The 12,663-nt window shown below is 42.7% G+C and overlaps 1 protein-coding gene across 1 annotated transcript; it reads right to left on the reverse strand.

The window, feature by feature from the left end:
• Positions 1–5,249: 5,249 nt before the first annotated feature.
• Positions 5,250–12,127, reverse strand: LOC121282534. The gene is made up of 3 exons (XM_041196265.1): positions 12,109–12,127; positions 9,131–9,245; positions 5,250–6,686 (listed from the first exon to the last, which is right to left on the reverse strand). Exons 2-3 carry the CDS (start codon positions 9,153–9,155, stop codon positions 5,410–5,412), a joined length of 1,302 nt encoding a protein of 433 aa, XP_041052199.1. The 5' UTR covers positions 9,156–9,245; positions 12,109–12,127; the 3' UTR covers positions 5,250–5,409.
• Between the last annotated feature and the right edge of the window lie 536 nt (positions 12,128–12,663).

Consider the following 12,663-nt stretch of genomic DNA (forward strand, 5'->3'; position numbering starts at 1 on the left):
AAGATTCTGGCCCAAGATCGCGAAAGGGCGACACGAGATGTTTCCACCTCTGGGGGCGGAGGGAGGTGGGGGGTGGGGGGGAGGGGTGAGGGGATGCGTAAAGTTTAGGATAGTCACTGACGAAGCTCTCTTTGGGGGGAGGAGACACCCTCACCCACCTCCTCCTGGAATTACACCTTTGCGGAGAAGATCCTGAGATAGATGCAGTGGCTTTCGTCGAGGTCCGTTCTGAGCTTGCTGGGCATCCTTGACTCCACGGGACTGTTCCCAGGAACACGCGCCAAGGTGACCATCAATCGGCTGCTGGAAAACCACAACCCAGTCAAAGACGTGCTTTGGTCTGTCCGAAACCTGTTGCTCTTCCGGTGCAAAGAGCCACTGACGACTGAACGTCACCGACGGGCACTTTCTGAGGTCCTTGACTGGTTCTTGATCGGTGAGGGGATCAAAGGTTATGGGGAGGAGGTGGGAGAATGGGGTTGAGAAACCTATCAGCCATGATTGAATGGCGGAGCAGACTCGATGGGCTGAATGGCCTAATTTCTGCTCCTCTGTCTTATGGTCCAAGTGTATGTGCTAAGGGGGTGGGGGGTATTAAAGCTTGGGGCAGCAGCTGCCGCAGAGGGTCAATGGAGAAAGGCCACTGCTGCACTGAGAGACTGTAACCCATCTAAAACCCCCAGGCCACTGCACAAGGGAATGTTTGACATGAAATGTAACTCTTGTTGAGTTAAAACAATTAAACTAAATTAACAAAATTAGGATAAATCAGGCACAGGCCCTAATTCAGGTCAGCTGTAAAACCAAGAACAAAGTTTAAAGGAAACTTACAACTTTAAACCAAAATGTGATAAAAGGGGTCAATAAAGCACCCCAGTCCCCGCGGTTGACATGAAATGTAAATGTACATTGTAAATAGAACCGGTAATTGGAAGTGTGGTGCGACAGCTCAGAGCGTTGTATGCTGCACTGAAAAAATTGAACTGTATTGTAGTTTATTGTATCAAGTTTGAACTGTTATGTAATATGCTTTTGCCAATGTTGCATATAAAGTATGGTTTTTTTGGAAAAATAGACTAATAGATCCAATGGGAAACTCAGGAGAAACTCCTTCACCCGGAGAATGGTGCGAATATGGAATGTCGCTGCCACAGGGAGTAGCTGGAGGCGAACAGTGTAGGTGCTTTTAACGTGAAGCTGGATAAACAGATGAAAGAGAGAGAAAAGAACAGAAGGTTATGTTGATAGGATGAGATGAAAAGGGTTGGGAGGAGTATTAACACTGGCATGGACCAGTTGGGCTCAATGGCCTGTTTCCATGCTGTAAATTCCACGCAATACGAGCACTGAAGTCAGAAAGAAGAGCTCCTTGACGATAAATGCAGAACATTGCATTGGGCTAGAGGCCAAGAACAAAAGTGTAGAAGAACACGTAACAGCACTGTGCTTCCGGGTGAACACACGTGACCAGTGAGTGTCTTATCCCTAGTTACTCTTCTTTGGGATATTTTCAGTCATTGCCACCCTCTAGTGGTTAACCAGAGAATGACAGAGGATGTTATACACTTGGAAACAAGTTGACACTAAAATGACTGTAAACAGGTGATGGACAAAGGGAATTTGATGTTAAAAAAATTGACGTTCACAAGGAGATATCGCACTGTTTCATTGCTATCCTACTCCAGAGACCTGAGAACAAAATCCAGGTTAACGCTCTCAGTGTAGTACTGAAGGAGTTCTGCACTGTCAGAGGTGCCATCTTTTGGATGAAATGTTAACTGGGTCCTGCCTGCCCTCTCAGGGGCACATAAAATATCCCACAGCACTATTTTGAAGAAGAGGAGAGTCATCCCTAGTGTCCGGGCTAATGTATATCCTTCAACCAACACCACTAAAACTGATGATCTGGCTATTATCTCATTACAGTTTGTGAGAGCTTGCTATGTGCAAATTGGCTACCAGGTTTTTTACATTACAACAGTGGCTACACTTCAAAAGTACTTCATTGGCTGTAAAACACTTTGCAATGTCCTGAGGTCATGAAGGATACTATATAAATGCAAGTATTTCTTTTAGATACAAGTACAGATCCTCACAACAGATTGGCAGTTCAGCAGATTGGCAGGTTTGCTATGTACAAGGTGGGGTGAATTTCTGCAGTTCTTCAGCTTGTCAGGAAGGAACTTGGGAGGAAGGTGAGTAGAAAGGCATAAGCCAGGTGTAGATGCAGGAGAACCTCATAGAGATTCTTCAGTCTCCACTTTCTCTCCCCCACCCCCCACCCACACCCCCCCCCCCCCACCACCACCACCCCCTACGATCACCCCCCACCACACCCCCAACGCCAACCCCCGCCTCAAATTCTGCCCACCATGGTGAATTGTATGAACATTTGCTAATCAGACTGGGCAATCATTGAAATAACTAGTATAGAGGAGGTGCTGTGCATGACATCAGCATAAACTGAGCCACCACTAAGTGGCCTGAACTTGGATAACTGCCGTGAAATTAAATATCCCATAGTCATTACTTTCTATAATTTATACAACAAACACAGTTGATTCCTTTTGCTGCTCAATTTGCATCATGCAACAGAGGGCGCTGGTGTACAGATGAACAAACTATTTCCTTCGTAACTAATTAACTGTTAAAAAGTTGAGTTTTAATTTGGTGGAAAGTGGGGATCATTTCGTTTCTTCCTTGCAGTGGTACATGTGTATGGCCATTAGCTACCCTCTAGCAAAGAAGGAACTTGCATTCATGTCACTCCTTTCACAACCTCAGGACATCCCAAAACACTTTACAGTGAAAGTACTTTTCAATGTTGTAGTGTAGGAAATGCAGCAATTTTCTCACAGCACACTGTCACAAACAAGGAGATCAATGACTGTATCATAAGGACCTAGGAACAGGAGGAGGTCGGTCAGCCCCTTTAGCCTGTTCTGTCATTCACTGAGATCATGGCTGATCTGCATCTTAACTCAATATATTTGTCTTGGCTCTGTATCCTTAGGAAATATCTGGTAGCATTCTGGTGACTCTGCACTGCTCTCCTTCCAAGGCATTCTGATTCAGAACAAACAATGGTTCAATGATAGTCTTCTGAGTCAGCAGGTCATGAGTTCAAGTCTCATTCCAGAAAGCTCCATAACAAGCTAGTGAGTTTGATTCCCTGTTGGAGGTACTGTCTCTTGCAAGATGTTAAATTGAAGTCCTCTCTACCTTTTTAGGATGTGAAAGATCCATGGTATGATTCAAAGTGTAGTGATTCTCCTGGTGTTCTGGTCAATTTATCCCTCATCCAACATGTGAAAAGCAAATTAGAAGTGATATTTTTTCACAGGACGTGGGTGTTGCTGGCTAGGCCAGCTTTGTTGCCCATCCCTAACTGCCCTTGAGAAGGTGCTGGTGAGCTGCCTTGAACTGCTGCAGTCCATGTGGTGTAGGTACACCCACAGTTCTGTTAGGGAGGGAGTTCCAGGATTTTGACCCAATGACAGTAAAGGAACGGCGATATATTTCCAAGTCAGGATGGTGTGTGGCTTGGAGGGGAACTCCCAGGCAGTAGTGTTCCCATGTGTCCTTCTAGGTGGTAAAGAATTTGGAAGGTGCTGTCGAAGGAACCTTGTTGAGCTGCTGCCGTACATGTTGCTGCTGCCACTGTGCATCAGTGGTGGAAAGAGTGAATGTTTGTGGATGTGGTACCAATCAAGCGGGCTCCTTTGTCCTGGATGGTGTTGAGTTTCTTGAGTGTTGTTGGAGCTGCACTCATCCAGGCAAACGGGGACTATTCCATAACACTCCTGACTTGTGCCTTGTAGATGGTGGACAGGCTTTGGTGAGTCAGGACATGAGTTACTCGTCGCACAATTCCTAGCCTCTGACCTGCTCTTGTAACCACGGTATTTATATGGCTAGTCCAGTTCAGTTTCTGATCAATGGCAACCCCCAGGATGTTGACAGTGGGGGATTCAGTGATGATAAAGCCATTGAATGTCATGGGGAGATGGTTAGATTCTTTCTTTTTGGAGCTGGTCACTGCCTGGCACTTGTGTGGCTTGAATGATACTTGTCACTTATCAGCCCAAGCTGAATGTTGCCCAGGTCTTGCATTTGGACATGGACTGTTTCAATATCTGAGGAGTCACGGATGGTATTGAACATTGTGCAATCGTCAGCGAACATCCCCTTATGATGGAGGGAAGGTCATTGATAAAGTAGGTTGGGCTGAGGACACTAACTTGAGGAACTCCTGCAGCAATAATTGTGTGGACAACTAACATTACCAGTCGGACTTACTTGTTGAGGTTGCGCTGTCTTCCCATAGTTTCCTACTTTAACCTGCTCTCCTGAGTAGCTGGGACATACAATCTGCAAATTTCTTCTGTAAATATGCAAACTGGGTTCCACAGATGTCATTCAAGCCCACCTGCTATTTTAAACAGAGGCCTGCGGTCCATCCTAGTGAAAGGAGAGCCAAGACAAGAAGAAACCGCAAAAGCTTAAGGGATTTAACTTCCATGAGGGATCAGGGGAAAGAACTAAATCTGAGAGTCCCCTGCCCCAGCATCTTCACACCCTCCCCTCCCCAAACACAAGACCCTAATGAACTCGCTCTACCTGAGTACCAGGGACCTGCTACCAACCGGCATTCTGCTCCTTCCCACCTGCAGCTGCCGTTCCCATCAGATTTGGATGGAAGACTGGCCAACCAATGGAGGTGAGGCCAGAGCTTCAAAACCTCCTAAGCTTCAGGCTGCTAAGGACAGGGCGGTTTTACTGCTTTTCTCAGCCCCTACCCGCTGGATTACCTGATCATTACCATTCCCGGGAGCTTGCTGTGAGCATATTGATTGTCATGTTTTCCTACATCACAACAGTGGTTCAAAGAGAAACGTCGTTGACTATAAAGTGCTTTGGGTTGATCAGAGGTTGTGAAAGATGCTATATAAATGAAATTTCTTTCTTTCTAGGAATCACTGGAATGATATAGACTACAGTAAGAAAATGAAGAACGGTGAGATCTAGTCCCAAACTCTGGTCCACAAACTGATTAATTTTCATATTTTTCCATTATTTCTCACCCCCAACCCCCTCCCTCAACGCTAGTTCCTCCAATCAAGCTGGGGAAGGGTGGAATGAGCCAATTGTTCATGATCTCGGCAGAAGCTTCCAATGTCAATGCTTAGGACCAGATGCTAGAGTGCATGCTAAATGGTCTAAGACAGGGACGACTTCTCAAGCCATAATTGGGTTTCATTCTATTTAATTGATCAATCACATGGAAGGCAAATATTTAAAAAAAAACAGATACATCACTTAAAGAACTTGTTTCATTGAGTTTTGATTGTGGTCCCAAGTCTCCTGATTGAGCATCTTCTTGTCCTTTGCATTGCCAGTTTAACAAGTCTAGTTAATGTTAATAACGTTAGCTTTTTTAATAGTGATTATGTTGGGGTTTTGAATGATATCCTCATCATGTTTTCTAATGGTGGGCCTTTTGGTCTTTTGAATGATAGTCTTGGTGGCCTTGTCAATGGTGATATCATTTACATGTTCAGCAGCAATCCTGCTGGAGTTTTGATGAGCAATTCTAATGGGTTTTTGAGTGGCAATTTGGCTGGGATATCGAGAGGCAATCCTGTTGGGTTTTTGGACGGCGATTCTATTGGGCTTTTGGATGGTGATCCTGTTGGAATTTCGACTAGCACTGCTAGCACTACCACTGGCATTCTTATTGGAATTTTGAACAGTGTCAGTGTAAGGAATGTTAATAATAACATTATTTGGCTTTCTAGTGCCCACCCTGTTTTGGTTTCTAGCTGCCGGTGAATTTCCAATGGCAACTGTTTTAGGATTTCTACTGGCGATTGTCAAAGAGTTTCGTCCGGCAGTCACCCATGGACTTCTAGTGGTCGTTATCAAAGGATTTTGAATGCTGGTCCTCCTTGACATCTGAAAGGGAGTCACCGAAGGTTTTCTATTGACCATTGCCCTGGGGTTCTTACTGATGGTTGCTGATGGCCTTTCAGTGATGTTTGACATAGGCTTTCTCATTACAGTATCCCAAGGGCTTCTAGTAGTAGTTCTACCAGATCTCTTAGTGGTAGTTAGCCAAGTACTTTTCGTAGGAATCACCAAAGAGTTCCTAAGAGGATTTCTCCTTGGCATCTTAATAGTGTTTCTGGTAATAGTCGTTCGAGGGTTGTGTGTGACAATTGCTGAAGTGCTTCCTGTGATGCTTGACTCAAAGTTCTTGGTTACGTTTTTCCAAAGATTTTTAGCAGCATTGGCCAAATTTTGTCTGAATAAGCCTCTGTGAAGCACCTTGGGATGTTTTACTATGTTAAAGGTGCTATATAAATGCAAGTTGTTTCTGGTGGTGATTGTGGAAGGGTGTTTACTGGTCTTAGTGGTATGGCTTTTAGTGGCAATTACCCCTTGATTTATAGGTGTTGTTGCCCGAGGACCTCTATTGGTCACCATGTTATTGCCAGGAGCCCTATTTTCCGAGACTGTAAAATATTTTTTATCTGCACGCAGCAATTTCTTTGTATCAGCAATTAAAGGGATCTTGCACCTGCCATGGTACCCTGTCCTTTCAGGGATATAGAAGTTTTCTAGGTCTCCTGGGTCCAGGTCCATCCCAATAATTTCACTCAGATAGGAGCTGGTATCCGTGTCAACTGGAAGAGATGCAACAAAAAGGTTTGTTCATCACCACAGCTAAAATAAGGAAAACTTCACCCATAAAACCATTTCTCAACTAAGAAAAACTGTAGATGCACCTTGGTTAGACTACACTTGGAGTACTGTACCCAAAAATGGGTACAGAGATACTGCAGATGGTGCAAATAACATTCACGAGGATGATACCAGAATTGAAAATGTCTGCTCAGCAGGGAAGGCTAGGGTTCTTTACTTTAGAAGAGATGTGATTTGATAAGAGATCTAAAAAGATTATGAAAGAGTTTGATGGACTAGACATAGAGAAAATGCCCCCACTTGTGGGGGAGACTGAAACTAGAAACCATAAATATAAGACAGTCACTAATAAATCCAATAGGGAATTTGGGAGAAACTTCTTTATCCAGAGAGTGGTGAGAATATAAAACTCCATATCACAAGGAGTAATTGAGGTAAATAGCATAGATGCATTTAAGGGGAAGATAGATAAACACATGGGAAAGGAACAGAAGGATAAGCTGATAGGTAAGGTGAAGAGGGCTCTTAAAGAGGTTATGTGGAACATAGATTTTGGTATAGACCAGTTGGGATGAATGGCCTCCTCCTGTGTTGTAAACTTGATGTAACACAATGAATTTAAGATCATATTTCATTATTAAATGTGTCTGCACTAGCTCTTTCAAAGAGCAATTCAGATAGTCCCAATCCCCTCCTCTTGCCCTATATCCCTGCAATTTTCTCTCCTTCAAGTATTTATCCAATTCCCTTTTGAAGACAACTATTCAATCGGTGTCCATCACCCTATCAAATGCATTCCATTTCCTAAATATTGTATTAACTAGAGCAACCAACACAGATCATTCAGTAACATTACACAGTGTTTGACGGGACACACTTTAACACGTTAAGTCTGTTTGAATAGCTGCACGTATGTGGAAAGTGATACACTGCTTAAGGATTATCATAATTCCAGCCATTCCCTTCTTGTTTCAGGTTGCTACTCTCCCTATTTCTCAAGTGGGGAGCCATGCATCCTTGTACTGGCCATTGGAGACGAGAGGGCTTTGTGATATTTATGTTATGAATTTCACATTATGGGGATGTGTCCCAGACTGCATGGTATACCTCCAATCTTAAGTGTATCGTATACCGCATACCACACTCAATCCGATTGGTATATGTTGCGGTACACCTTTAGGGGGTGTGTGGTTAAGTTTTCTGTAAACATCACTAGAGGGAAAATGATGCAACATGCCATGTGATTCAGGCTTAGTCTCAGTTTGTTCTGAGGAAGCTACTAACTCAGGCATGTGCACAAGTTATCTGTGTAATACCAACTTCTCAATTCCTTAATAAATGAACCAAACATATTGTGTGTTAACCAATCCATTATGCATAGCTAGCGCATTGATCTTTATCTACTAAGTAAGCACAAGGAGAAGAAAAACACAATAGACCATATTCCAGTCACGCTTCACCTTTATGGCCAGTGTGCAGATGTACACAACATGGGAAAACATTAAACAGAGGAGCAGAGGGGAATTATTAATGCACTGATAGGCTGGAAACGTTGAGTATGTGGCATGTAAATAATCACAGTTATCGAGTAAACCTCTCAATGTGTGGTAAATGCACTTTTGCCCTAAGGGAGTCTGCTGACCATAGTCGATTTGACAACAAATTGCTTAATGTCTTTAGCTTTACATCTGTCAGGCTGGATCAGGCAATCCATCAATATAGAGAGATCAGCAGGTGATTCAATTACATCTTGCATTCACATAGTGCCTTTAATATAGCAAAATTTTCCAAGGCATTATAACACAAAATATGATCAGAGCCACCTAAGGAGATAATAGGACAGATGACTAAAGCTTGGTCAAAGAGGTAGGTTTTAAGGAACATTTTGGAGGAGGAGAGAGAGAGAGAGACAGAGAGATCTAGGAAGGGAATATTAGAGTGTGGCGCCAAGGCATCTGAAGTCATGGCTGTGGAGTGTTAAAGATTGGGGATGAGCAAGAGGCTAAACTTGGAGAGTGCAGAGACTCTGGAGAGTTTTTGGGCTGGAGGTGGTTTCAGAGATAACAAGGTGCAAGACCATGGAGATGTTTTGAAAGCAAGGATGACAATTTTAAAATTGTGAGGTTGCTAGTCTGGGAGCTAATGTAGGTCAGTAAAGCCAGTGGGTGATGGGTGAACAGGACTTGATGCAAGTTAGGATTTAGGCAGCGGAGTTTTGGATGATGTATGAGCCATTATTTAAAATTAATTCAAGCTGCATTGACACTAAAAGCATAGTGTCGGTCAGAGGTTGGGGAAGGACTATTGTAGGCTGGAAGACCGGGGAGGATGAATGTAAGGTTGGAGGTTAAAGAGGGAGGGAGAGTTGGGGGAGTTACGCTGTAGTAAATGCCTTTGCAGAGTTTTTGTTAAAACTGTCTCCTACCAAATTTTTCGAAAATGTTGCCCATCCTAAATCAATATCAGTTGTGACTTGCTGTCCTCCGTCCTGTGCTGTACAGAGCTGATACCACACAGCAATTCAAGTACTTTTCAAAAAACTGGAGGAAAAAAAAACACAACCAGATATAATGTTGTAAAACTGTCTTGTTTATATATCACTATGTTGTTTGTGAATGTAGAAAGTTACTCAGCAAAGATTTTTTTCTGTTTGAGGAAGGGAGATGATTGAATGGTCCTTTTCATTCACGCAAGTGGAAGGGCCATTGTGTTATTTATATTTTTAAAGCTGGATATTTTTGATCCAAAAATCCAATACAGTGGTCCTTTAAAAAAAATAAAATGTCAGAAATCACATTTTATAAACAGAGCCCATCTTTGCTACCAAGATAAAGTTAGGGTAATTGCCGAAGGAACCAAAGGCAAAATGAAGAGAATATTTGTATGCAGTGAGATGTTATAATCTAGGGTGTGCTGCCTGAAAGGGCAGTGGAATTAAATTCACTAATAACTTTCAAAAAGGGAATTGTCACTATTCCTTGACATCCCCTTGCTCAGAGTAAAGAAATTCTGCTGGCTGTCAGGCTCCACTGATGCTAGTATGAAACCAGCTGCTTGAAACAGGCTGCACATGCTCTCCCTTGGTTGATTCAGAGAAACGAGGGGTCTTAGAGCCACGGCTAAGACTCCAAACCAACTTTGTGAGGCCTTGTGACCACCAGCTCATGTCCCACCATGGGGCGGTATCGCTGCATTCACTCAGTTCCCCTAGGAACATTGGAGCATTAGGGATAAGAGGAGGCCATTCGGCCCCTTGAGCATGTTATGCTATACAATTAGATGTTGGTGGATCTGTACCTCAGCTCCATTCTTCTATCTTTGTTCCATATCACTGGATACCCTTGCCAAACAGTATTCTATCTCTCTCATTGATGAATGCTCCAATTTTCTCCCAGCATCCATAGCCTTTATGTGAATAGTATTAGATTTTTTCTGCCCTTAGTGGGAAAAACAGTGTTGACTTCAATTCTACGCATCATGCACTATAAACACAACACAGTAGCTTCCCGATAACTTAGTACGTTGATGCAACATCACACAGACCAGATCCAATCTGCAGTCTGTGAAAAATTAGCCAAACGTGTGTTATGACCACAGCCGGTGTTAATTGCTGTGCAAACCAAATCCCAGAGGGAAAATTGGCTCGTGGGTCACAACCTTTATTTTTGTATTCTGAAAACAAGACGACGACATACTGATCTCAACAGTAAGAGGTCCAGTAACACCTTTGGGATGTTAAAAATTAAAAGTAAAAGTTTTAATGACAAGAATAAAGGAAAACTTAAGCACCAAGATTACAGCTGTACAATTAATGTTAGTTTTACAAACATTCCCCCCCAAAAAACTCGCCACTTGGTCAGACCCACCAATAAGCACCTTGCAAGCAACACTCCCTTATCGATAAAAACAAAAAAACTGCGGATGCTGGAAATCCAAAACAAAAACAGAATTACCTGGAAAAACTCAGCAGGTCTGGCAGCATCGGCGGTGCTGCCAGACCTGCTGAGTTTTTCCAGGTACTCCCTTATCGATGTTTAACTTTAAAAAATTCAGTAATATTACCCAATGCAAACTGCTGTAGCTTTAATAGAGACATGACCTATTAACTCTCTCCCACTCTGCTGTGGAATCCAAACTTCAGAATAAAATTGTTTGTTGTAGCACAAGACTTTTCCGGCTTGACTGGATGGTTGGTTCAAAGGGCATTTCCTCCCAGCCCAGAGCTAACAGCTCCCAACTCAGCTCCAGTTGCTCATCTCACAGTTGAAACAGCAGCTCCGACTATAGCTACCCCAAGCTCACCACAGTACTCTAAACTACCTTTCTTTCCTTTTATCTCAGGTTCCATTGTTCTCACATCTCTTTGAAACTCAAATCCTTCCAAATATAAAATCTTTCATGTCTCCACCTTGTCTTTGCTTTTGGGTAAATAAAATATAACAACCCCCTTCTATTTACCTATGGAACTCCTGAAAGATGCAAACATGTTTCTTGTTACCCTTGACTCTCCTTATCTCAATTTATCTAAAAATACAAATATTAGATCTAACCTATTTACCTGTACCTCAAACCTAACACCTTCATCATTTCATGTTTCAACCTCCCCAGACAACTTGTCTCCTATTAATCTCTGCTCAGTTTAATTAAATCTCTCACACAGACACAATTTTCCACAGAATAACACAATATTCCCCCAAAATATTGAAAGCAAAAGATCCATTTCTCACACTTATTTCAGATGTTTAGGCACAGCTACTGGATTTTCACCGGGGTTAGTGAGTTGAAATGACCATTGGAGTTCCCCTGGGCTAGTGAGTAGAAGTAACTATTAGCTACCTCCTGGAATAGTGAACTGGCTCTACCAGGTAGTAAGTCCAATCCATTGGATTCTCCTTGGATTGCTGATTGGGAAAGCCATTGTACTTCCTCTGGACTAATGAGTGGGAACATTAGCCAGGGCTTCTGTTCCTAATGGAAAGTACACGCTTGTATGTTAGACAAGGAGAGGATCAGATTTCGCTGTGTTGTCATCTACTAGTTGTACGACTTTGCTGACACATACTGCCCTGGTCCATACACAGTAAATGGCAATTGAGCAAGAGTGCCAATGGTGCCGTGGAAATGGCTCGTCAGCACTTAAGGTGGAAGAGGGGTAAGCTGGAAAGAACTAACAAAATAAAAAAGGCACACAGTGGAATATAGAAGTAATTGACAAGAACAGTGGTACACTAAATTACCACAGAAATCCAGCACCGTAATTTACCCACCCTGCAGCTTAAACAAAGGAAGGAATCACAGTATCTCACGCCCTCGTAACTGGAAAATCTTAAGCCAGTTCCCCATTTTAGAAATAACGTTAGACATTTAAAATTAATCAAACACATTCAGGAAGCAGCACTGTACCTGTAAAAGTAACCACAAGGGAAGCGGAGGAAACCTAAGGATGTGGATCTCACTCATGCACAGAATTTAAAGTCAAATATGGCTCCTCCCCTCAAAAAACTGATTCATTGCTTTAGCATCCAAGCAGACCATTAGGAGCAACCCATAAAACCAAGTTTAGAATAACATAGGATTGTGCTGTGCGTGGGAAGGTAGTTAGTTTGTGCAGTACCTCACTAATCACTACCAGTGTGTACAGGATGTTTCTGAATCAGTAATGAAAACATTCCTTGAAGAAGGAATGTTAGCCAGGCTCAGGCCACTCATTTTTACAAACAACCCTCCTTGCATGTGCTGTTTACAATGACTGCGAGCCTAGAGATGAAAGATCACATTTTCAATGCAGGAGCCTAGACACTATTAGTGAAACTAGTGGATGACTGCCTTGTTCATCATTTTAACATGCATGTTAACATGTGTATTTTAAATATCAGGTACCACCTTTAGTTCAGTGGGTAGATTTCTCACTTCTGACTCAGGAGGTTATGGGTTCAAATCCCACTCCAGAGACTTGAG

Source organism: Carcharodon carcharias, chromosome 9 (assembly GCF_017639515.1).
Source record: "Carcharodon carcharias isolate sCarCar2 chromosome 9, sCarCar2.pri, whole genome shotgun sequence".
NCBI classification, from domain to species: domain Eukaryota; kingdom Metazoa; phylum Chordata; class Chondrichthyes; order Lamniformes; family Lamnidae; genus Carcharodon; species Carcharodon carcharias.